Source organism: Rana temporaria, chromosome 3, assembly GCF_905171775.1.
Source record: "Rana temporaria chromosome 3, aRanTem1.1, whole genome shotgun sequence".
NCBI lineage: Eukaryota > Metazoa > Chordata > Amphibia > Anura > Ranidae > Rana > Rana temporaria.
Genome location: NC_053491.1, coordinates 98,682,180 through 98,709,279, shown reverse-complemented (window position 1 = coordinate 98,709,279; position 27,100 = coordinate 98,682,180). Strand labels below are relative to the sequence as shown.

At 41.5% G+C, this 27,100-nt stretch overlaps 1 protein-coding gene and 1 long non-coding RNA gene across 15 annotated transcripts in view; both read right to left on the bottom strand.

Annotated features, from left to right (window-relative positions):
* TPM1 (tropomyosin 1) overlaps nucleotides 1–27,100 on the bottom strand; it is a 51,190-nt gene continuing 24,090 nt past the window's right edge. For 4 of the 14 annotated variants that reach the window (XM_040343070.1, XM_040343063.1, XM_040343058.1 and 1 more), the window contains 7 exons: nucleotides 23,120–23,253; nucleotides 22,446–22,563; nucleotides 22,216–22,286; nucleotides 19,892–19,967; nucleotides 18,878–18,940; nucleotides 18,721–18,790; nucleotides 1–446 (listed from right to left, as the gene is read on the bottom strand). In XM_040343070.1, the coding sequence (XP_040199004.1) occupies nucleotides 364–446; nucleotides 18,721–18,790; nucleotides 18,878–18,940; nucleotides 19,892–19,967; nucleotides 22,216–22,286; nucleotides 22,446–22,563; nucleotides 23,120–23,253 (615 nt within the window). In that variant the 3' untranslated portion in view covers nucleotides 1–363. Of the gene's footprint in view, nucleotides 447–8,178; nucleotides 8,362–17,872; nucleotides 18,038–18,720; nucleotides 18,791–18,877; nucleotides 18,941–19,891; nucleotides 19,968–20,576; nucleotides 20,653–22,215; nucleotides 22,287–22,445; nucleotides 22,564–23,119; nucleotides 23,254–27,100 lie in introns of those variants that run through there. The other 10 variants (XM_040343059.1, XM_040343057.1, XM_040343066.1 and 7 more) reach the window with 5 other exon arrangements.
* Nucleotides 8,365–10,417, bottom strand: LOC120931523. Its single transcript, XR_005747874.1, has 2 exons — nucleotides 9,841–10,417; nucleotides 8,365–9,390 (listed from the first exon to the last, which is right to left on the bottom strand). It is a non-coding gene; the product is annotated as an uncharacterized LOC120931523 (long non-coding RNA).

The window sequence follows — 27,100 nt, the reverse complement described above, 5'->3', positions numbered from 1 at the left end:
CAGAATTAACCGACTTTATTTTTGTTGTAATAAAATTACCACGTAAGAAGCTACCCAGACAAACCGTTAAAAAAGAAAAAAAAGACACGTCTGAACATTTTGGCCACCAACAGGCCAGCCACAATTGGCACAATGGCTAACTGCATTCCATATAACCCTTCCCAGTTTATAACTGTGGACTTAGACTCCTTTTAGTCTTTTCAAAAATGGGAAAAGGGGAATAAAAAAGGGGGAAAATCCACAAATGCCTGCCCCCATCCCAGCCCAATGGTTTCCTCAAAAACTGCATTAAAAAAAGGGGACTTCTTGACAAGCAGTGTCTTCAGAAAACCAGACGTCAAAGGTAAACACCAGCAGATCTTTTTACATGTTGTTCAATTCCAAAAGCGTTTGGTCCAACATCTGATGCATATTTAAGTTGTCATCTTTTGCACGGGCCACTTTCTCTGCAATTCAAAACAAACATCGAGTTATCCAAAATGGTCTTGGATGCAACACAGCCATTGCTTTTCCTTTATGGCACACCAAATCAGGCATTTAGGAACCAAAAAAAAGGTTAGAACTCAGGTTAATATTTAAATAACACACATGCTCATAACAGACAAATAAACATCCAATATTATAGGTCATGAAAATGTTGCTTTTGTTTTTATGGTGGCCATACAAAGTAGTATTTTTTTATACAATCATTATAAATAGATTAGCTGTCCATTCTGAAATGCAAGTGCAGAAAGATTGTTCAGTGCACCAACATTTCATCATAAAGAATTACCCACTCTGCTGCTAAGTTTTTCCACCCAGATTAATTAGAAGATGGATTAAATGGACTTGCTTGAAATCGATGACACAGTATGTGTCTTTGAGCCCTGGTTCACACTGGGCTGCGAGAGTGAAGCCGTGCGAGTTCACCTGAACTCCCACGATTTCACTCCCGCTGGCAGTCCTGATTTCGGCCGCGATTTAAGAGACATCTGTGCAGGTTTCTGCACAAATGTCTATGTAAATCGCAGCCCTAAATCGCAAAAAGTAGTACAGGAACTACTTTTTGAAATCGGTGCAGCGCCGCAGATGCCGCGTCGCACCGATTAGGACGGTGTCATTGCCGACAATTGCTGGCAAATGCCGCCGAGTTGAGATGCGATTTCACAAGTGAAATCGCATCTCAAATCGAACCAAATCGTACCCAGTGTGAACCTGGGCTCAATGTTTCATGGATCCTACAATATTGAACTATTCTTCAGATCATGTGTATGGCCATCATTAAACAATTCTATATATGGAAGAGAATGTATGAATTTCCTCTATAAAATTCTATGAGGTGTTAAAAGCACTTCCTTATTGCAGTCACAGTGCTCCAGTATATGTCAAGGTCCCTGCAACATCTGATGAAATACAGTTTCTGTAGTTTATTACAAAGTCTGCTTCTAGTCATACCTGTGTAGAGGCAAATCTTATTAACCAACTGACAATTAAAGTCACGAATAGCAAAGTCCTTTATTTCTAAGATTTTAAAATTAGAACAGCTTTTATTTAAATATACACACTCGATTAAGCAAAGTACCATTAATAAAACGATTGCTTTTTTATTTTCCTAAAATCAATTTTTAAAAATACGTCTAAACAAATTATTCAGTCTAGCCGTTCTGGTTGGTGCACCCACATCCTAGCTGTATTGCTGTTGTATGCAGTGGGGTTTCCAGCTCTACCAGGAACTACAAATCCCATGCTGCTTTGTACCACTTGTGTAAAATGAAGGAATGCATTGTAAGCAGTGTTATCCCTGCTGGAGTTCAGCTTTACATAGTTGGTAAGGTTGAATAAAGACAACAGTCCCTCCAGTTCAACACATGTACGTGTGTGTGCAGATGTGAAGCTTTAAAGGGGTTGTAAAAGGTTTGTTTCATTTTCTAAATGGGTTCCTTTAAGCGAGTGCATTGTTGGCTTACTGAGGAGGAACAGGAAGTGAGATATTCAGACATGCACTAGCTTAAAGGAACCCATTTAGAAAATAAAAAACCTTTACAACCCCTTTAAGGCTACTTTCACACTGGGTGCTGGGCACATTGATGGTAAAGCGCAGCTAGAATAGCGGTGCTTTTAAACCCCGCTAGCAGACATAAAAGCACCCACAAAGTTCCTAAGCACTTGCAGGTGCTTTGGCAGCGCTGCTTATTGAGTTCAATTGCAGGGGCACTGCGCGAAATAGGCCGCTTGCAGGACTTTTCCCCCATCCTGCAAGCGCACCACCCCAATGTTAAAGCACTTGGGCTTTCACACTGGGATGGCTTGAGGTGCTTTACAGGCACCATTTTGTGCTCTAAAATGCCTGAAAAGCACCTCAGTGTGCAAGTGTCCTAAATGTTGAATTATGCCAAAATAGGTTAACAACCTCATTTAAGCCACTTTCCAGAGGAAATAAATACCATAGTAACTAGAGGATTTGCAAGGACCTTAAACAAACAGAGCATGCCAATATACAATATTGGATCATTCAATAGTGACTAATTTTTAAGGTGCATGATCTATCCTTCCTTTTCTAATTGGCGAGTGACTGGATGTACGTCAGTGCATCTTACTGACCAGGTTAATTGAGTCACCAAGTAGTAAACCAAGGATAAGCAAAACAGTGCTAGTGCATGCTTCTTTAGAATGACATCAGTAATCAGATTCTAGATTCTTTCCTGATGGATCAACTTCAACTCACCCATGTATTCATGCATTCAGTTGTTATGCTATATAATTAGTGTTGCAAACTATCACACACGAAAAATGGATTAATAAAGTCTAGATACATTTCAAAACAATGAATGAAACCAGTTCTACTATATAAAATGTACAAGTTAGTTAAGATAATGCATAGGTGAAATTCATCAGCAGTTTACCAATTCCAAAATTTGGATTCATTTAAATAGCAACATTCTGTACTCTAAAATTAATTTCACCCAGTAGTAAATGCAAAAAACATGCCATGTTATTTTCACACCATCTTCAGGTAGGAAACGGTCAGACAAAGGTTTTGGTTAGAATTAAAGCACATCACAACAGGGAAACGTACAGTACCTTAAATTTCTCTGAAGGCAGGCAAGGCCTCTCTCAGACAGCTGTTTCTGGAACATGTCCCCATTGGAAGAGCTCATTTCCCCTGTTCTATTGCATAGCTTAAAGTTTTGGACTTTGACATATTTGAGTCCTGGTGACAATGGTCCTCAGAATAATGATTGAAGATCAGACAGTAATAACCGTTCTCCCCATGTTTCACTCTTTAACAAGCAAAGTGAGCCAACAGAAGAATTGAAATATTTGGTGTGACTACTTTGGCTTCAAAACACAATGAATTCTTCTATAGTTGTACAGTTTTTGAAGGAACTTGGCAGGTTGTTCCAAACATCTTGGAGAACTAACCACAGATCTTCTGTAAATGAAGGCTGCCTCAAATCCCAGACATGTCGAGAGGGGCTTTGTGGGGGTCAAACCATCACTTCCAGGACTTGTTCTTTACACTGAAGATAGTGCTTAACATTGGCTATATGTTTGGGGCCATTGTCCTGCTGCAGAATACATTTGGGGCCAATTACACACCTTCCTGGTGGTATGGCATCAAGCAAAATTATCTATTTCTCAGCATTAAAGGACATCGGGCAACATTAAGAACTGTAGACGCAGTGGTCCACCAAGGAAATAGTGGATAATAAACATGTTTACTTCTCTTTAACCTCAGATGTCCAGCAGTGCCATCAGCACAGAATTAGTGGAACCTATGTACACCCATCTATTGATCAAAGAATTATGGCCAGCAGAGGTATTCATGGAAGAATTGAGGGCAAAAAGCCATACCTCTGACCTGAAAACAAGGCTAAGCAACTCAACTATGAATTAAAACATAGGAACTGGAGTGCAGAACAATGGCAGCAGGTGTTTTGGATGGACGAGTCAAAATTTGATACATTTGGCTGTAGATGCCAGTTTGATCACTGAAGGGTTAGAGTGGTACACTAATGTGTGTCTGCAGGCAACACTAAAGCATGGTGGAGATTCCTTGCAGGTTTGGGGCTGCATTTCTGCAAATAGAGTTGAATTGTCAGGCGCAATGCTGTCAACGCTGAAAAGATGCAGGTAGATACTCCATCATGCCATTCCACCAGGTAGGCATGCGATTGGCCCCAATTTTATTCTGCAGCAGGACAATAACCCCAAACATACAGCCAATGTCATCAAGAATGATCTTTAGCGTAAACAAGGAGTCCTGGAAGTGAAGGTTTGGCCCCACAGAGCCCGATCACAATATTGAATCTGAGATTACATAAGACGGAGGCAGCCTATAACCACAGATCCGTGGTCTGTTCTGAAAGCTGTCTGGAAAAGACCTGTCGAGTTCCTTAAACTGTGCAAGTGTACCTAGAAGAATTGATGCCATTTTGAAGGAAAAGGATGGTCACAACAAATATTGATAATCTATCAACACTTCTATTTCTGAAAGCAGTCTTAAAATTTACAGCAATTTCTCACATCTGCCTAGACCTTTTGCACAGTATAGTGAATAAATCTAAATAGGAGTTTAATTCTATATGGGAAACATCTAGTTTAAAAAGTTTAAATATTTAACAGACTATTACCTATAAATTTGTCCGGCCTTAAAATAATGTGAAATTACTGCTATGGAGTGCATGTTCTTTTTGCTCAGAGAATGGTTAGAAAAAGATGGGTGGAGCTACTAGTACAGATAACAGGCTTAAGATGTAGCATCTGCTTCCTGAACAGAAGCAATGACTCACTGTCAGATTAACTATTAACCATGAACATGTTGCTCCAATACAGAAACATCAATTTCTTACCAGCCATCATTCTAGAAATAGAAAATGTAGACATAAAAAGCGATCTTAAGCCGGCCGCAGAACATATCAGATCTCGACTGGTTCAGCCGGGGCCGGTTGAGATCCAAGCCATCTTTGGACAGACTAACCAAGTTAATATATCAACTTGGGTACAACCAGCATGTCAGATGTATGGCATGCAATTATGGCCAGCATCTATAGACGCTAGCAATAACTGTTGTCCCTGCAGTGATGTCGCCCTGCCTTCGTGAAAGTGCCCATAAAATCTAGTTAAGCTTTCATTTCTTAAAATTCTGAGGAACCACATGATGCATGCCCCAAAACAGCATAGTAAAAGGTTTTTTTTTTTTTTTAAAAAGGCGGCTGTCAGGACAGAAACATCAGAACTGCCATTGCCAACTTGTGTTCAAAAGGCATATGCTTTGAAGCCTTCAGTCTCTCCGCTGAAGTATTTGGTCACTGATCTGGACAAACCATATACAAACCCACAACCTAATGTGAACATGCTTGTTTTGGGTCACTTCTGCCCAACTGAAAGGATTTATCGGCACTTCCTATATGTGCAGACAAGACATGAGAGCAAAACCCACCAAAGTTCAGGAAATTCCCTGTTGGACAGGTGCTACTGGGACAAGTCCCACCTATGGAAAGACTTTCCCTCTATTCTTGTTCTGGTGGCAATTCCAAAGTTTGACTGTTTCTTCAAATGACAGGGGTGACCAGGTTCATTAGGGAGACATATGGGACCTATTCACACCAGCCTGGCCTGCTGTGGTGGGTTAAGAGCATGTTGCATCACACATTAATGTAGGTTGCATTGGCACAGCCCATTCATTTGAATGGGCTGCCCAACACCATAACAGACGAGAAGTTACATTTAGAGTTTTTGGCAGCACAGCCCACAATAGTGTGCTGGGATTATGCATTGGGTGCCATTCATAATAAATGGGAGTGCATAGTACCAATGCGTAGTGTTATGAATGGGTAGACAGATGAACATTTCATCAAAAACAATCAGCTATAGGATTGCCAGCAAACAGTGCTTTAGAGCACAAAGCTGGCCATAGACAGCTGGACAGGAATCTGCTGAAATCTTCCCAGCAAGCAGCACCCGATAACCGACTAAGCTGGGTGGAAAATCAGCTGAACAGTGACTGCAGCCTGTCAGATGCAGTCAGATGTCAGCATCACCATATTTCAGTATTAAAATGAATGGACAAAGTAATGATTTAAGGATTTTCATTTTTCTCTATATACACTCCTCTATTCAATTACATTAGCAATATATTGCAGAGTGCTTCCGAAATGAATTCTTTGGTCGGTTTACACACTTCCATAAAGGAAAAAGCTACCAAAGTTCTCTTGTAAAAAGCTAAATTCATCATAAGTCAAGAACAAAGTTTTTTTTCATGTTTAAAAATAGTTTTAAGGAGATAGCCGAAAGCCATGTAAAGCCTTCCCCCTAATCTTAAAAGCAGCAGTGCTCAAGACAGCCTTGTGATTTCTAAATAAGGTCTTCGACTTCACAGAGCCATTGACTGTACCAAGTCTGCATATCCCCCCGAAGCTGAACCAACTTACTGTCATGTCAAACCCGTAATAGTACTCATACATAGTGTACAATTGTTTCCAATGATAGACAATTACAACACAATATTTTCACAATATGAGTGTATGGAATGAATGGGACTGACAGATACCCTTTGGGCACCAGAATGAGCTGGGCAGCATTGTAAAGCCTCAACAGTTCAATGTGCAATTTTCCCAAGAGCTGGTTTACTATTGGGTTAATCTCTGAAAAATCTATTGTGCATCGCTTTCAGGCGGCGAAACTGCTGCCTCCCAAATACTAGGTATGCGTGTGAAAATCTTGCGTCAATTATAAGTGTAGACCACTGCACTTTTATCACTCCTTTGATAGGAGATAATTGAAAAAATGAAAATGGAAAAGGTTGTGTCGTCTCAAAATAAAAAAAGCTCTTAAAAAAATAAAAAATATAGCAAACAGTATCAACTAGTGATAAATAGTTCAACAAACAAGTGTCCATGTGCATCAAAAATTATTCCATTTGTTTTCCCACCAACTGGATGTGCTATCCACCGTTGCCAGTAATAATAATTTATAACAATCCAAATTAAAAATTAAATTGGCCTTGTACCAATGTCCGATGATCTACAAAAACATTGTAAGAAATCTGTATCCCGAAAATCTGCCCTCTACCCCTACTAAATGCCTTTTTTGGTAGCAGAGTGTTTTTTTTTGTTTTATGGGAATACCACACCTGCAAGCTCAGAGTCTGGTGCATGGTTGCAATGTGGCCTCGTTCACTTGAATAGATCGCACTACCTGGTAAAAAGCAATGGGGGGGGGATCATTTTTGCTGCACTACAAAACAAAGAATTGTGGCTGTGACGTGTACAAAACCATCCGACTGCTGTTACAGCTCAAGTTGGACAGAAAACCAACCAAAAATTTAACCACCAGACAGAAACAGAAAGTTAAAACTAAACCCTAAAGATGCTTTATAAAATTTCTGAATAGCTACTGAGCAAAAGGACCAGACATAACTAATGTTACCCAGGTACATAGAAATCTGTATACTGCTTGAGGGAACTAGTGTCAGTTTGAGAAGCCAGACCAAAATACATAGTAGTTGCTTTAAAAGTGTATGTATAGCAATTTTCTTTAACATAGGATGGGGGGGGGGGGGGGGGGGGGGGAGTGTTAAACCTATTGGAGCCTAGGTTCACACTCCTGCGAATTAAAAATCGCGGTAAAATGCACGATTTTACCGCGATTTCGCGGCCGCGATTTGCCGCAATTTAATGTAAATCGCGGCCCGAAATCGCAAAAAGTAGTACAGGAACTACTTTTTGAAATCGCAGATGCGGCGTCGCACTGATTAGGACAGTGCCATTGCCGACAATTGCCGCCGATTTGAGATGCGATTTGACATGTCAAATCGCGTTCCAAATCGTACCCAGTGTGAACCAGGGCTAAATGTATTTTTGCTCTTAATCCTAATTGGGAGATTTCCCTTTACTTAACAGGACAGTAACAACAGTAACTAGCACAAGTAAACAGGGTGAATCCAACTTGTTATAACAAATAGAAAAAAACTAGACAGAAAATTCTAATCCTGACCCATTCTTTCCAAAAAAGAAAAAGGTTTTCGGTATACATACACACACACAATGCCCATTCAATACGTTGATGGTACTATATATATATATATATTAAAGTATGAGGTGGATTAGACAGAAAGATGTCCTACAGATGTCAAAAAGTAGAGACTTGCAGTTTTATTAAAGGTTCAATGAAGGCAATAAATAAATGCAGGAAAAATAGAGAGAAAATACACAGTGGGTCTTTATTTTACAGAGTGTCTGTACAGCAGAAAAGTGTCTCGAGGAGTGATACAGGACAGTTTTAAGAGTTCCCAGAAGAGACTAGGATAATAGGACAGCATAGAAAGGTATATCCAGCCCAGGTAGGAGAAAGATGACCATATGAAGCAAAGCATTTTATCTGTATGAAAAAAAAAAAAACAATAAAAAAAAAATCAAAATGATCTCACAGTACATGAAATTTTGGACAGGAAAAATTAGTCTTCAGAAACCAAAAAAATAACCCCTTCTCTGCAAATTCTACAAAATGAATGATTCTCTCTAAACCACACGTATCACCATAGAAACCAATGTCGGTAACAGGGCAGACCGAAATAGAATGAAACTACTACATTGACAAATTAACCCTAAAATAAGGCTCATTCTGCATCTAACTCCATCATCTACCATAATAAGTGCTATTTTTGAACTGTGCAATGGTCACCGTTATTAAGAGATGCATTTTTATAGATAAGCCTAATGAAACACGGTAAGGTAAAATGTAAGGCAGGGCACAGCACTCCAGCTGTGATAAAACTACAAATCCCATCATGCCACTGCCTACAGGAGTCATGCCTATGGCTGTCGACGTCTTGCAATGGCTCATGGCATTTGTATCCATCACAACTGGAGTTCTAAGGTTGTTTATCCCTGATGCAATGACTGAAAACATACCAATACATACATTTAATAGATTTTTGTCCAACACTGGTATAGGATACAAGGGTCAGATAGATCACTGCTATAAAAGAAGTGTCATCACTATAAATTTTCAGTCTAAGTCTTATTTACAATTTTTTAATGCTGAAAAGTCCAGTATACTAAAATGTAAATGCCAAATGAAAGTCTCTGAAGTCTTTACTGCAATGTGTGTCCCTGTTGTGGACCCCCTTCTCTTACTGCAATGTGTGTCCCTGTTGTGGACCCCCTTTCCCCCCTTCTCTTACTGCAATGTGTGTCCCTGTTGTGGACCCCCTTTCCCCCCTTCTCTTACTGCAATGTGTGTCCCTGTTGTGGACCCCCTTTCCCCCCCTTCTCTTACTGCAATGTGTGTCCCTGTTGTGGACCCCCTTTCTCCCTTCTCTTACTGCAATGTGTGTCCCTGTTGTGGACCCCCTTTCTCCCTTCTCTTACTGCAATGTGTGTCCCTGTTGTGGACCCCCTTTCCCCCCTCTTACTGCAATGTGTGTCCCTGTTGTGGACCCCCTTCTCTTACTGCAATGTGTGTCCCTGTTGTGGACCCCCTTTCCCCCCCTTCTCTTACTGCAATGTGTGTCCCTGTTGTGGACCCCCTTCTCTTACTGCAATGTGTGTCCCTGTTGTGGACCCCCTTCTCTTACTGCAATGTGTGTCCCTGTTGTGGACCCCCTTTCCCCCCCTTCTCTTACTGCAATGTGTGTCCCTGTTGTGGACCCCCTTCTCTTACTGCAATGTGTGTCCCTGTTGTGGACCCCCTTTCTCCCTTCTCTTACTGCAATGTGTGTCCCTGTTGTGGACCCCCTTTCCCCCCCTTCTCTTACTGCAATGTGTGTCCCTGTTGTGGACCCCCTTCTCTTACTGCAATGTGTGTCCCTGTTGTGGACCCCCTTCTCTTACTGCAATGTGTGTCCCTGTTGTGGACCTTCTCTTCCTGTCCAAGTGACAGCAACTGGCTTCCTAGTGAGTTCTTCAAAGGAGAATGTAGAAAAAGCCCTCTAGAGCGAAAACTCATCTCAGAGTGCAGTTATACTCTGGAGGTCTCCAAGATAGAAATTGAGGAGGTTGGGGAAGTCTACCAGGAATACCAATAATTGATCAAGATAACCAAAACTTGAAAGTGTAAAGTAGAACTCCAGCCACAACATTCTGTTACAGGAGAGGAGAAGTTTAAAGTTCTGCACAAACTGCTGGACCTATATCCTGAATAAATATTAGGTTTGCAGACTAGGTTAATGCGGAGCTCCACCCTAAAGTGGAACTTCTGCTCATCTGACCCCTCCAGTGACACAATTGGCACCTTTCTGGGGGAGGGGGCAGGATGTCCGTCTTTGACAGGTATCCTTTCCCACTTATGGGAGTCTGGCTGCAACGTCACAACGGGGCTCCCTCCTACCATGGCCGCTGGGCTAATGAGAGGAAAGCGGGGCCTCGCACATGCGCAGTAGGGATCCCGGCGTGAAGCCAAAAGGCTACACTGCCTGGTTCCCTTACCCACAATGGTGGTGGCAGCACCCAACAGCTGATGGAAACATCAGCTGCGGTGCCAACATTGAGGGACTGCAGTGTCCATTTATTAAAAGTCAGCAGCTGCAGTATGTGTAGCTGATGGCTTAAAAAATAAATAAAAAAGTTTTCCCCCAGACCTCCGCTTCAAGTGCTAAAGCTGTTTATTGGATGTTGTTCTAGCGTTTATGAACTCCAACATGATCTTCAGTGAAGAGACAGTTTCACTTGAGTGATCCATAATAGGATCCAATGATAGTAATCAACTAAACATCCTAAACTGGAAAATAAGCACTAGGATGCATAAACAGGATAATAAAAGTCTGAATCAAGTCTGTGGCACTCATATCATTTATATTTTCCTATACAATTATAGGAGCACTGCTGTGTCTGAGCAAACTAGTAGCACATTGGTAGATAAACTCTCCTAGCAGAGGTGCAATTCCAGGCATCGGCATGTTATACATAGTTGAATTGGTACCTACCAACTATTTATACACCATACCTGGCCAACGCTGCTGGAATCTGATCACCACTAAAGTAGACACCGCTACTACGGCGATCTCCAGTTGCTTGCCAGTCCTGATCCAAAGGATGGGACGCAGAAGTGTAAATCACTATCAGTGTCTACTTCAGTGATTTCCAGCTGTATCAGCCAGGTATGTCAGTTAAATTGGTCCAAGCTGGGCAAATGTTAACTATGCACAACGGTCCAATGATGGGAATTATTGTTTAAGGGAAGCCAAACATCAGCCTTTAACAGCTCTGATGATTCAGCCGTCATCTGCCTCCCTTATTATAAACCTGCCCCTGGCACATACATCACTCATAGTGAATCTGAACAGGTTTAAACTTTACTTGCTCAGAAGTGAAACCTTATTCAGTGACATCGGCCTCTATTACAGGACTTTCAATGAAGGGGAAGGCAAATGGCTTAGGATTCTGTCAAAACTGGGTTTGGGTCTTCAGTAAAACCTCTCTAGATCCTCAAGTATACTTAACTATCAGCTCTGCTGTGACCCAGTGGATTGTAGCATACCATACATGTAGGTGGGACATCTTGGGGTCTGTTAAAGTAAATACCAAATATAGCCACTCATGTAGGTGGACACATAGGAGTTATGTGCTGGGGCTCAAAATGCTCCACATGAAGGTTTGTATGCAGGACCATTAATGCACAACCGATCAATATTAAACTGTCTAAATGACCCAAGCATATGTTTTGTGATGCCACGTATGCAGCTTGTAGGCCGATTGATTTAATCATATTATACACAGATGGTGAACATACAAGTGTGGGCTTTTTCGAGTGTCAAAAGTTTGTACAATGAGGATTTGAGGTCAATTTATTCCTGGTAGTTGTAGGTTTGGCAGAGAAGAGGTTATTGATAAACAAATATAAAACTTTTTTTTAACCACCCCCGATGCAGATATTTGAAAAATAAATAAAATAAGTGTATTAATGAGCATTATAAAAGTGTTAAGAGTTTTAGCAAATGCATGTGATCTCTCAACATCTAACTGCAGGCTTATGTTAAATGAAAGTCTTTGTAATACGAACTGTGTAGAAATCTACACCCTACACATCTTCATTTTGCAATCAAGCTGGATCATGCCAAATGCTATACTCTTGAAAACCATGCAGGTCCCCATGGTTCATTAGCGATTAAATGCTAAAGGAGGATTTGACTGGCTGTAAAGGCAAAGACATGTTCTACAACTACCACTAGAGCTTCACTATAATGTACTCTATTTCATACAGGGAGCGTATTCGGACATGGAGAACATACTAATCTATGCCGAAATGTTCAAAGCTGTACAACTTGCTTCTTTAAACTTAAAATTTTAAAGTAGGGGAAAAAGTCAGCAAGGGACCATCAATGTGAAGTGTCCCTTGTGCTGCTGGCTCCTAGTTTAGTTGAAATATTCCTTTTCCAATCCCCTGCAGCAGACGTTCGAGCCAAAAGGACCTGCCATATGCACCCATCGAGTGAAAACTATGCCAGCCTTTTCTCCATTCATAGAAGCTGTACATGAATGGAGGTTAAGTCCATAAAGATGATCTGCAGAACCACTTATGCTCTAAAATTTAAAATATATATTTAAGCCGGGTGGTGCTTGCTGGGCAGTTTTCTGTCCAGCCGTCTATAGCCAGCCTTGGGCTCTAAAGCACTGTTTGCTGGAAATCCTATAGCAGATTGTTTTTATTGATGAAATGTTCATCTGTCTACCCCTTCATAACACTACGCATTGGTACTATGCACTGCCATTTAGTCTGAATGGCACCCGATGCATATTCCCAGCACACTATTCAGGAAACAGTTAATTCTAATTAAAGCCGCGTATGTTGAAATGCGTCAACTGACTGCATTTGCGTACTGTACACCGTGGTCTCCTGAATAAAAGCAAGATGTTAAAGCATAAGTGGTTGTGCGGATCATCTTTATGGACTTTTACCCTCATATGGGGAACTGTATCAAGCACCTGTGAGCGCTGCCAATTGTGGATTATATGGGTAGCAGCACTAAAATCTGTTTCTACAATGGAGGTTAGGTGCATGCATGGGAAAAAAAAAAAAAAAAAAACACCTCCTTCATTTTATTTTGCTTTTCATTCACAGAGTCTGTAGTACAGCTTTTATGAATGGAAGAGGTGAACAGAAAGGGCAGGCATAGTCTGCACTTCCTATGAGTGCATATGACAGGTCCCTCTTCACTACCCACCCCACTTTCCCTCCCCCGCACTGATGCCAATGCCTCAAGTATAAAATTCCCTGCATATATTTGTGTAGTGCAGGCTATTCCCTTGAAATCAGAAAGCTCCTCCTTGTCCATCAAGGCAGGACATCGAAGCAAAGTGGGAAGCCTCGATGTATGTCCGCAGCCTGCCAACAGATGCTCCAGCATACGGCAGTGTGACTGAAGATGTGTTGTGTTGTGGGAAACTGTCCAAAAAAGGTATTGGTGGATGTTGTGGGAGCTGGATCAAATTTAGTATTTGTTAACAAATTGTGTTTAAACAGCATCATCTACCATTGGGTCATTCAAGGCATCATTAGCACTAGAGAGCACTGTACAAACAGGCTAGGCACAAGATTAAATCTTCAAGTGGTCAAGAACAGGGCACATTGCCTTATACTGCTTCCCCCTACATTGCAAGTCAGAATAAATAGCAATGTATGGCGTTTACAGGAAAAATATTATGACTGGGTATGGAATTCTTAGGATGCAGAAGAGGTGTCTTAGGTTAATACAAATGACCAGCATCCGGATCTGCTAAGGATTCTTAGTTCCTGCAGGGAGGGTAGCCTTTCATATACAAAATGGTCTCGCCTCTATAGCCAGCTTTAGACGAAGACATGTCCTACTTATACAATATTGCCAAAAGTATTGGGAGGCCTGCCTTTACATACACACACACACACACACACACACACACGTGAACTTTAATGGCATACCAGTCTTAGTCCATAGGGTTCAAGATTGAGTTGGCCACCCTTTGCAGTTCTAACAGCTTCAACTCTTCTAGGAAGGCTGTCCACAAGGTTTAGGAGTGCGTCTATGGGAATGTTTGGCCATTCTTCCAGAAGTGCGTTTGTGAGGTCAAGCACCATTGTGGACAAGAAGGTCTGGCTCACAGTCTCTGCTCCAAGTCATCCCAAAAAGGTGCTTAACCACTTAAGACCCGGACCATTATGCAGGTAAAGGACCTGGCCAGTTTCTGCGATTCGGCACTCCGTCGCTTTAACCGACAATTGCACGGTCGTGCGATGTGGATCCCAAACAAAATTGGTGTCTTTTTTCCTACAAATAGAGCTTTCTTTTGGTGGTATTTGATCACCTCTGTGTTTTTTTTTGCGCTATTAACATAAATAGACCGACAATTTAAAAAAAAACAATATTTTTAACTTTTTGCTATAATAAATAAGGCTGATAAGCGTTTAACGATTGGTTTGCACAAAATTTATAGCGTTTACAAAATAGGGGGATAGTTCAATGGCATTTTTATCAATTTTTTTTTTTTTTTACTACTAATGGCGGCGATCTATTTTTTTTCCGTGACCGCGACATTATGACGGGCACATCGGACAATTTTGACACATTTTTGGAAACATTGTCATTTTCACAGCAAAAAAATGCTATAAAAATGCATTTACTGTGAAAATGACAATTGCCGTTTAGGAGTTAACCACTAGGGGGCGCTGTAGGGGTTATGTGTGACCTCATATGTGTTTCTAACTGTAGGGGGCTGGACATGCGACGTCACGATCGTTTGTTCCCTGATATAACAAAAGGAGATCAGTGACATTGCCACTGTGAAGAACAGAGGAGGTGTGTACACACACACACACACTCCTCTCCCAGTTCTTCAGCTCCTGTAACCGATAACAGGACACTGGCAACGATCAGGTCCGCGGGTCCCTCGGTCATGGAGCTTCGGACTGGATCGCAGAGGCGCGACCCACGGCTGGGCAATTAAAGGGGACGTACAGGTAAGTGCCTGTGCCCAGCTGTGCCATTCTGACAACGTAAATGTGCAGGAGGTGGTCCTTAAGTGGTTAAACGGGTTGAGTTTAGGACTGTGAAGGCCAGTCAAGTTCCCCCACCCCAAACACACTCACCCATGTCTATGTACCTTGCACACTGGTGCGGAGTCATCCCCCAAACTGTTCATACAAAGTTGGGAGCATGAAATTGTCTTGGTAAGCCGACATCTTAAGAGTTCCCTTCACTGGAACCAACCCCACACCATAATCTCCCCGCAAACAAATGATTTGGACCAGTGCACAAAGCAATGTCCATGAAGACATGGAATGGGGGAACTTGACTGGCCTGCACAGATTCCTAATCTCAACCCAATAGAACTCCTTTGGGATGAATTGGAGTGGAGACTGCGAGCCAGACCTTCACGCCCAACATCAGTGCCTGACCTCACAAATGCGCTTCTTGAATAATGGTCAAACATTCCCATAGACACTTCTAAACCTTGTGGACATCCTTCACAGAAAAGTTGAAGCCATTATAGCTGCAAAGGGTGGGCCAACTCAATATTGAACCCAACGGACCAAGATTGGGATGCCAGCATTTTTTATGTCCGTGTAAAGGCAGGTATTCCAATACCTTTGGCAATATAGTGTATGTGTAACTGGTTTCAGGATCCAGTGATAAAGGATTTGTCTTTTAATGCATTTAACAAAAAAATAAACTGCGGTGGACTCCTGCTGCACCCCTAGCAATTTACCTATATCACCATTTCCGTATCAGTAAATGCAAGCAAGATACAATTTCTATAGCTTTGAAATGGATCAACAAAATGTATATCTTAGTGTTAAATCATTAGTTTGCCTGGAAGAAAGCGAATATTTCACATGCAATGGCTCCACACAATGTATTTAAGTAAATGGTATTTTAAGTGAAGGCATTTAAACCTAGAATAAAATTCCTACTGACATAAAACACATACAAACAGCATAAGCACACATATCCTATCTACATACATATAAATATTATATAGAGGAAGGAAGGGTTTCCGGTATACCTAAACGCCAATCATTTTATTTTAGATAGAGTGGGAAGGAATTAGAACACCTGTCAAGTTTTTTATTCTCATTGCCGTCTGTCCGTTAGGCTGCAGTCACACATCAGCATTTTGTGAACAGGTGCAAGTGTACCCGGTCACAACGTACAAAAAGCCTGCGTCACGCTTGCAGTGCCATCGATTGTTGCGTGTCAAAACTGCACAAAGTTCAATGCCCAAAAAAGGTACATGAGCTACTTTGGTGTGTTTGTTGAGCATAAGGCCACCCATTGAAATGAATGGGTTGCCCTATACTTCGTTTTTTTAGAAACACTAGCACAAAAATGCACATCCACAAAAAACTCCTGCCCTAGCATGAGGGAGATTCACCTGGTAACTTAGTGAAAGAAAAATCGAAAAATGTAAATTTGTCACCAGAATAGAAATAGAAGGGAAATCTTCCAATGGGAACATTAGTTATGGTGATTCTCACTTTGATTTGGCTATGGGACAGAACATGAAGGGAAATCTTCCCAGTGGGACACAGATGGAAAAGAAACTGACGTGTTCTAACCTGGCCCAACTAACTAAAAAAGATTTGCCTTTAGTTCTACTTATAAGCCTCGGCCAGAGTTTTAATCGCCAGTCTCTGCACTTCCTTGTCAGGACAGGAAGTGATAACAATGAAGCACGACAGATAAGGTACAGAGAACAGTACTGTAAGGTCTAGAGCTCTGCCACATGGTTGCTTAAAGTGGTTGTACACCCTGCACAACCACTTTTACCTACAGGTAAGCCTATATTAATGCTTACCTGTAGGTGCTGGAAATCTCTCCTAAACCTCCACGGTTTAGGAGATACTTACAATAGGGATGTGCGCCGATGTCTACGGCACATGCGCCATAGACAACATTGCATTTTAGAAATGGAGATCAGCCCATTTCTAAATGAGGTCATGCTGTGACTGGCGGCTCCCGCACACATGCGAGGGAGTGACGTCATCGCAGCTCCGGAGCCACGATACCCAGAAGTAACTCCGGGACGACATGTCGCCGGCCAGTGCTGTGTTGGGTACTGCCTCTGTCTTGCAGGGGTCTTATTTTTCTAAAGTGGGTTTACAACAACTTTAACATGCTAATGCACGGTATTAAAAATATCAGATAGAGAGTATCTCTAAGTTTTTGCACAATTTTCTCCCCCAGTTCATCCAGATTAAAAACTTTTGCTAGAAACAATCCAGCTAAAGGCTGGAACAAAAAAGAGGGCTGGATACAATATAATTCATGCATTATATTAGTTATCAGTGACAAGTTAAAATGCAAGCCAACTGCCAAAACCGCAGGTAATGGATTTACCAAGCTTCCATTTGTTATCTATATATTCAGGTAAAATATATATTGGGTACACAGTTTAGGAGCGCAGTGATGACCTACTTGGATCTGTGCTCCCTACCACGACTGACAGGTATACATATATACTGGTCTACATAACAGACACCACACTACAGACACCACACTACAAAGACTGCCACTGCATTGGAACTAAACAAGAGCACTTTGAGAGGAGCCATTGATGCCTGAAATATTACATTCACTTTCACAGCATTGTCTTGTTCTAAATTAGTGTGCAATAAGAAAGATGAAACTTATGGAATTAAAAATAAAAAAAAAGCAGAAGAAAAGCAGCTAGTGATAAGAAAAAGCAGAGCTTACATCTGTTTAACACTGGCTTGGCAAACTTTGAGACACTTTAGTGTCAGTGGTCCCATAAGTCAAAAGGCCCACTCCTGTAGTAAATGTTTTTTTTTTTTTAAATCGTGAATTTGCGTGGTTATTTAAATCAGAATTAGAGAGATTTTGCCAGTTGTCTAAACAGAAGTAAAACATCGGTGAGATGAAAATTAAGCCAGAAAGTGAGCAAACAAATTAAAATGGTGATGGTTTAAGGGTAGGAAGTGAGTTTTATTAAGCGAGCAGAGAAGGTACGAACATAAGCGAACACATAGAAAAAAATAATTTACATTGAAGTCATGTCATTGAGAGCGTGATCCAGTTCTTCACTGATGGCTTTGTACTTCAGTTTCTGGGCATATAGTTCATCTGCTCGGAGGGAAGGTGGGAGAGATTGATCGGGAAAACAAGGGTGGACAGACAAAATGGAAAATGGGGATGGTAGGAACAGAAGGGATGTTTGTAAATGGGGGGAAAGGAATAAGGAGGGGTATACAGGAAGGACACATAAGGATATGGTGAGGACAGAAAACCAGATGGAGGTACAGTAAAGGGTGGAAAGTCCAGAGTTCGAAACACCATCCAGGAACAGGGTGAGGAGGCAGACAGCGCGTGGAGAAGCAGTGAAGACCCAGCATGAGATAACAGATTGTATATAAATAAAAAAAAAAGAAAAGAAAGACAGATTAGCAAGTAGAAAAGGCAAATTCATTGCCTATTTAGGAAACTAGTGTATGCCGAGAAAAAAGGGATTTTCCAATTCTTGGATATTTCTAACATTACCACTGCAAGATATCTTGGTGCTGAAAAGATGCACTATGTTGGTATAGAATCTTCAACACAAACCAAGAATTACTTTACACTATAAAAATCGGTACTTAAAACAATACAAGTTTTACATTTCCCATCCAAACCATTCTAATGCCATCATTACACAAGGATACCACATTTATGGCTTCTGTAAAGAAGTTTCCTGTATGTCACAACTGAAGCTATGCAGTCTTACAACATTAATACCACCTGAAATAAGAGGAAGGAAGGAAAAGTCATACCTTCTAAATCATCAATGCTCTTTTCCAGCTTGGCTACTGTCCTCTCTGCAAACTCAGCGCGTGTCTCAGCCTGAGATGGGGGAAAAAGATAAAGTTTAAGTCTCCAAACATTTCAGGAAGAATGAATTAGACCACAAACAAAGCAAATAAAACCTACCTCCTTCAGTTTGTCTGTGAGAACCTTGATTTCTTCTTCATATTTGTCCTCCTTCTGGGAGTACTATAATCAGAAACAGACAAGCTTAGCAGGTCCACCAATGTCCTAATCAACATTACCCTAGCTGGACATCAGTGAGAGCTTCTAACCAAATGAATGCCGCTATCTGTGCACAAACTGCCTGTGTTGGCGCTGTATGCCAACAGATATGCGATAGATTACACACTAAGAAGCAATTGTGTATTTTTTTTTAAATGATACGAGCCATTCTAACTGCTAATCTAACCAGGCAGAATGTCTCCCTTGTCTAGAATATGGAACAGAAACAGAAAACAGGGATAAATGAGGTTAAGAAACAATCTCAGTCTTAAGGGATCTGCAACAGTTAAGCATCAATACCATAGACACCATAGGGATTTCTGCATGGTAAAAATAAGACAAACAAGCTGAGGACAGAGAGTGAAGACAAACCTTCACCTTACACAAGCTCTGCTGTCAGATATTCCTACAGAACCAGTTTACAGATCTGTAGAGGGGAAATGGTATTGCACTGCATAGAGACATTGTGATACATTCAGTATTATAATGCATTAAAAGTATATATTCAAATAAAAATGTCAGCTTTCTAAAGTGGAATGAGAATCCATTTTTTGAGCTGTGAAAGAAGGGGGGTGCATGGCTGTCCATGGCATGGCTATAAGTGTTTTGTTTAATAATTTGCATCCCTAGTTTCTCTAAAACACCAAGTTTTTACTGGCAAGGGATGCATCAAGAACTTGGAAGGAGGCTCCCATGCTCCAACATAGCTATATCTATCCATCTATAGGGTATTAAGCTGGTTGGCTGAGTTGGCAGTAGCAAAGGGTTTCTGCACTGGAGAATACTTTATAATCACTTTCTTTCCGCAGTGAAAGTACATGGACATGGCTCCCTCGTCCTTTTGGCAACATGCACATATCAGAGAGGCAGACCCCTTCGGCCCTGCACAGTTCAGAGCAGATTTGACCATCATACCTTCTCTGCCTGGGCCTCCAGAGATTTCAGGTTGTTGGTGACAGTTTTCAACTCTTCCTCAAGCTCGGCACATTTGCTATTTGGATGGGGTGGGGTGTAAGATAGAGTTGGCAGGAAGAAACAGAAAAAAAATGGGAGATTGAAAGAGGAGAGAAAGGAATAAAATACCAAACCAAAAAAAAGGAAAATATTTACTAGGCCGAGAAAAAAAAAAGCTGCATTACAGTTAAAGATATACAGGATGTCTATAGACAAAACATCCCAAAATTCAACTTTGTATGGATGTAGTGTATGCAAACTATTTGTATAGTAAAGGCAGGTTTTATTAATTTTTTTTTCCTTTTTTAGGGGGAATTAAAAAAAAGGACTTGGCAAAAACAGGAACCAAAGCAGAGTTATGGAACAAGCAATGCGATTGGTATCCCTGAGCAACGTTTTGTTCTCAGTTTTCCTTTCTCCAAGACACTATAGACCTTTTACGTGACATTAACCCCCTTTACTTTTTTATAATGCAGCTTTTCCGCTCTCTGCAGAAATAAATACAGTAGAAAAAAAAAAAACACATGGATCATAAGGAGACACTGCAGCAAGAGTAAAGCACAGAATACTGCTTGAGTCGGGAGTTAGGAGGAGAACTGAAGCCGGTAGCTGAGGATAAAGACGAGGCCCAGATTTGTGGCAGTACCTTATCCTCTGAAGCTATTAGTGTTTTCAGCGTTTGGTCCATTATGCTCTGCTGCTCATCCTGCTGCCGACAGCGACTATTAATGAGTGCATGAAATAAGGTAGGAGCGAACAAGCCATTCACAATATGTGGAGCATGCAAAGAAAAACACATTGTTACACGTGGTTGGGCAAAACAGCAAACGGGTTAAAAGGTCATTTTATTGCAATGGCTAACCAAAAGTTGGGTTATCAGTCCCAACCTCTACATAGAACACAGCTACCTTGGCAATAATCCTAGTCTTTTCAGGAGAATTTGGTTCTAAAAGTAGGATGTTACCTTAAGAATAAACTCCAGAATAAAGCTAGGTTTAATTTGCTTAAAAAAAAAAAAAAAAAAAAAAAAACTTTGGCTGATACATACTAACATAGGTGTGCACAGCCTATTGCATTAGGGTGCGCACCCCAAAGCTCAAACACACACTCTAAATAAATGTAAAAATGGCAGTGGGCGGTATCCGAGCAGTTAGTTTTTAGACATGTGCGGTTCGTTTAGTTCCAAATGAAAATTTGGACAAACTTTCGTTATTTGGAAATTTCGGATGCATCCGAATTAGAATTGTACCGAATTTAAACGAATCCGAAATAAACGAAATTCAAATAGTTTTCGAATATTTTCCAATTGAAATACTTTTCAAATTCGATTAATTTTCCAATTTCCAAAGAGAATAAAATAGAATAGAAAAAAATAAAAAAGGTATATTTCTATTCATTTTATATTCCATTTTATTCTTTTTGGAAATTGTAACACTATTCCAATTCCAAAATTATTCGAAATTAATTCGAAAACTGAATTAAAAAGCTATTGAAAACTAATCATGAAAATTAAACTAATTTAAATAAACAAATTTATGTAAATAACGAAATTAAACCATTTTTTTCCGTTCTGCACATGTCTCGTAGTTTAATTTTTGTCATTTTATTTTTGTATTAATTTGTACAATTTTATTTGGGTGAATCTGCACTGCACAGCGTGATTAGGGTGAGCCCAGGCACACCTCCTGTGCACGCCTATGCATACTGAATAGACTACACTGTACATTATAATACATAAATCTGCCAGATTCCCCGATCACCCTAGTATTGCTTGTTCTATTCCCCTCCAATGCTGAATACTTAAATCTTTTAGATTTGACTTTATATAGACATGATCTAGCCAGCCAACTAAGTGGTAAATTATACAATGTATAGGTTTTTACATAATTATATCTTTATGGCAGCAACAATCCAATTATCAGACAAGAATACTGACGCAAGAATGCACCAAGATTACTTCCTGAATTTCAAGCCATTAACCGGATTTTGCAATAGTTTATTGCAGGATTGTTAATCCAGTAAACTACATCTTATTCTGATACATTGCAGAGAATGTTAATTGAATATTTCCTAGTGTGAAATATTACTTGTCAAGTCAAAGTTGGTTGAAACTACCAGGGATATTAATTTGTTTTTATACAGTATATCACACCAGCTTGGAAAGTTCTTCAGTGTTGCATGCATAAAATAGGGGTGCAAACACCTCCAGAGTGCTATGGAGTATGGTTAAAGTGTGCAGAGCAAATAGGGCCGGTCACATGCACTAAAACCAAGTGGGCACCTACCTTTCTGACAGCTCAGCACGCTCCTCTGCACGTTCCAAGTCACCCTCAATGATCACCAGCTTACGGGCAACCTATTACACAGAGGAGGTGTTTAGAAAGCAACTAAAAAAAATGTACACAATCAGTGGTCATTACAAAGATGGCCTGGCCTTTAGCGCTGGCCACTTGAACAAGGACTGGTCCTCCATTGGTGCATTTCAGCCCAGAGACAGAAGATAAATGAAATTCACCTCTTCATATTTGCGGTCAGCCTCCTCCGCAATGTGCTTGGCTTCCTTCAGCTGGATCTCTTGCAACTCCATCTTCTCTTCATCCTTCAGGGCTCTGTTCTCAATGACTTTCATGCCTCTGAAATAAAAATATCACCACATGAGAAACCATTGCCACCATCACAATTTCCTTTATGAAGTGACACCAAGACTCAAATGGGACGAGGTCGATTCTTCACACGGCTCACAGGGCAAATTTAATGGACTCTGTAGCTCAGTTTAGTCAATACAAGTGTGGCACACATATTAAATCAGAATTGGCTTCTTGCAAAATAGCTTTGTGCACAAACATGTGCGGCTACATACATTTTATATGCAAATGAATGAAATCGTCTAGAGCAGTGGTCATCAACCTTGTCCTCAGGGCCCACTAACAGGCCAGGTTTTATGTATTACCTTGGGGAGACGCATACTAGAATACTGCAATCACTGAGCAGCAAATGATATCACCTGGCATGTATTTCAGTTATCTTGCAAACCTGGCCTGTTAGTGGGCCCTGAGGACAGGGTTGACCACTGGTCTAGACACAATAATGGTTTAATGCATCAAAATTAAGAAATAGTTGCATAAGTTATCACGCTGGACCTATAGTGGATTTGTTACCATAAGTAAAAATTGTAGGAGAAACCCTCACCTTTCGCTCTCATCTGCAGCCTTCTCAGCCTCCTCAAGTTTCTGAAGAGCTGTGGCCAGACGCTCCTGAGCACGATCCAACTCCTCCTCAACCAGCTGGATACGCCTGTTCAATGAGGCTACATCAGCTTCAGCCTAGATTAACAAGAGGAAATCAGAATCATCAGGTAAAAGCAACATGACAGACTCTCAGGCCACATCCAGACTGCTGCAGTGTGGGGCCACATGGGTGTTTCAAGGGTTAGTTCACCTTTACAAAAAAAACTGCCTATGCAGGTAAGGGGTGTCTAGATAAAAACAATATATGTGCAGCTATGACTAAAGTTCAATAATGCCTTTGCTATAGGTGTAGGACATTTACATAGCTTATGAAGTCGGACTTGAATACTCCCAGAGCAAATTGCTTGTGTAAAATTGACTTTTTAGGTACATGGCCAATGGCTCCCACTGCTGCCTCAGCCAATGAGGAGTCCCCAGACAGCCGAGGCACTCATGCACATCGCTGGATCAAGGTGGGGCTCAGGTAAGTATTAGGGCTCTTTCACACGGAGCAGACCGTTTCTGGGTCCGCTCCGTGTGTCCGCCAAAGATCAGCGGGGATCCCCGCTGAGCTGTCGGCGGATAGGGCGGTCCCCGCACACAGTGCAGGGACCGCCCTGTCTCTGCTCCGCTGTCCCCTATGGGGGATCGGATGCAGACGGACCGTCTGTCCGTCTGCATCCGATCCGCCGAACGGAAGAAAAATAGGGTTTCTTCCGTTCGGAAAAGCGGATCCCGACGGACGCGGACGCTAGCGGATGCTCCATCCGCTAACGGACGCGATCCCATAGGGATTCATTACAAGTCCGTTAACGGACTTGTAATGAGCGGACGAACGGTCCGCTAGTGTGAAAGAGCCCTTAGGGGGAAATGCTGTACAGATTTTTTAAGAATGCATGAAGATAAACCTTGAGCCTTTAGCACAACTTTAATGTGCGTTGCGGTAAGGCATCTCATTTACTCTGAATGGCTGTCCCAACACACCACAACATGCTTTAAAGTGGTTGTAAACCCAACCACACAACTTGCACCTATAGGTAAGCCTAGATTAAGGCTTACCTGTAGGTGCAAGAAATATCTCCTTCACCTACACGGTTAAGGAGATATTTGCTGAAAACACTGCACCAATGTCTATGGCGCATGCACGCCGTAGACAATGGCGCACCGAGTGCCGTTTTTGTGAATGGGATCATTCACAAAAACGGGGTTAATGCTGTATTCCCGCACATGCGTGGGAGTGACGGCATTGCCGCTCCGGCCAGTCCCAGCGCCGATACCTGGCAGAAGCGCAGAAGGAACATGGCGGCAGCGGAGGCTGGAAAACGAGAAGCGCTTCGGGGGCCTGGATCTCAGGCAAGTCATTCATAATGATCGAGTATGCCTCTCTTGCAGGTTTTTTTTTTTGTTTAAGAAAAATAAAAATAAAAACTGCTTTACTTCCTCTTTAATGGATCTACAGCATTTGTCGATGCAGCACCAAAACATGGTGTGGTAAAATGCATGTGCCTAATGAGCTTGGCAGGCATGTTGAGGTGCCATTCAAAATGAATAGCGTTGCACAGCACTTGGTTTCATGCACTATGGTAACACGTTACAATAGTTTGAAAAGGCCCTCAAAGCTATAGATCACTAAATGGAATGTAATGCCATGTATGTAGTGGTGTTCCAGCTGTTATGGAAATTGCATTACATGCTGACACTTGTAGACCTACAAGTTGTGTAACCTTGATGTAAAACCATGCAAGACAGTTAGTTTCTACAACAGAGTGTTATACATCAGGGCTGTCAGAACTGTGCACAGCTAATGTTTGCTACATGTTAAGACTCCTAGGGAAGTAACATTTCCGATCTACGTTGCAATTCTCCAAGGTTTGTAGAAATGTATCAATCATAAATCACTTCTACTTTTAATTGTAATGTCCCGTTATCAAGCGGCAACAGGGTGGAGCGCCGAGTGTTATCATCTCGATATATTTAACAAGATATTTGAGGGGTTACACCGGACATGCAAGGGTGTATGTACTAATGTATGTGTGTGTGTAGGATGTGGGTTTACACCTCTCAAACTGAATGCAAACATTTATAGGAACTTCCTCTTTCAGAGCAGGCTATTTACACATCTGTCACTGAACATTTTTACATGGCTGTCTCACTGAATGATGAAGAAAGAATGCATTCTATTATCAGCTCAGGCCATACATGAACAAACATCTAGATTGGGAACGCCACATTCTTTTCACTTACAATGAAGTCTCCATGTCGGGCCACCAAGGCCAATGACGTTTGCTAAGCAAGTGAAGGACCCGCCCTGTAAAACTATGTGTGAGAAATGAACCCCCTTCACTAAAACTATGCAGCTTTTTCTCAGATTTGGAATAAAGCAGGGAGGGGGGAAGAGCTGCAGTCAGTTATAAGTCCCTGTTCGGTGATCTGGGCAAATATCCAAGTCACTGGAAATGAAGGGGAGGGTAAAGCCAATTTATAGTTGCCACTAGATCAGGAGTGGAAGGGAACACATTGGGGGTTATTTATGAAGGGTAAATCCACTTTGCACTACAAGTGTGGTCACTTAAAATTGCACTTGGAAGTGCAGTCACTGTAAATCTGAGGGGTAGATCTAAAATGAGGGGAAGCTCTGCTGATTTTATTATCCAATCATGTGCAAGCTAAAATGCCATTTTCCTTGCATGTCCCCCTCAGATCTACAGTGACTGCAATTCCAGTGCAATTTCAAGTGCACTTTTAGAGCAAAGTGGATTTGCCTTTACTAAATAACCCCCCCCCCCCCCCCATTGTCTAAAAAGGGAAATCCCTCACATTGGATATATTGTATCCTCTCGCTTCCTAAAGCCAGTTCACACTAAAAGTCTTTGTTTTCCCTCAATGTCAATGGGGATATCAATTGTGTGACAAGTTTTTTTTTTTATGAATTATGGTTTCTGATCATGTGCAGTCTTTTGTATCCAATTTCTCTAAGGAAAACCGTACACATTAAATAAAAACCCTCATTTTGTTCACATATGTGAAAAAGTTTCGAGTTTGTCACTTTGGAAATTTGTCTGGAAAGTCCGAATTGGATGTCGAAAGCTGTGTACACTATACAAAAATCGTACCTCATACGGAATTTTGGTTCCGATTCCCAGTTTAAAGCGGAGTTCCACCAAAAACTGGAACCTTCACTTATCTGCTTCCTCCCCCTTCAGTGCCACATTTGGCACCTTTTGGGTGGGGGGTGGAATGTGTACCAGTTTGACAGGTACCTTTCCCCACTTCCAGGAGACGACCGCCCCTTGAAATTTTGTCCCCCCCCTTCCTCCGCTGGACCAGTTAGAAAGCGCAGTGCGCATTCATAGTAGTGAAAGACTTTACTGTCGGTTTCCCTTACAATGAATGGCGGCGGCACCACCGGAGAGCACACCCAAAAAATCGTCTGCGGTGTCGACAACTTGGGAACCTTGGACAGGTAAGCGTCCATATATGAAGTCAGCAGCTGCAGCATTTGTAGCTGCTGACTTTTTTCTCCTCCAACTCTACAGATCAGCTGCACAAATCCATAGCCAAAGTATTTATTGCATTTCCCAGAGCCATCAGCCTCAAGCCATACAGTTTGGATGATGAAATTAGCACTAACCTCTTTACTTGCCATGGCAATGCTAACTCGAAACTAAAATGCAGGATGCGTCATGTTAACAATGTATTGTGCATGTAAACCTTTTTTGTGACCCATTCCAAGCAAAGCCAGATTTACTGGGTTAAGAGTGAATGCAGGGTGAGGTGACACTGTATGGAACACTCCAGAATCTCCCATCGCCAGGAAGCAGTGACCACGCTTGTCAAGGCGGCAAGGGATAAATGTGCTGGGGAGGAATCAGTGCAAAGACCCCCCCCCCCTCCTCTACTGGGGGGAATCAGTGCAAAGACCCCTCCTCTACTGGGGGGGGGG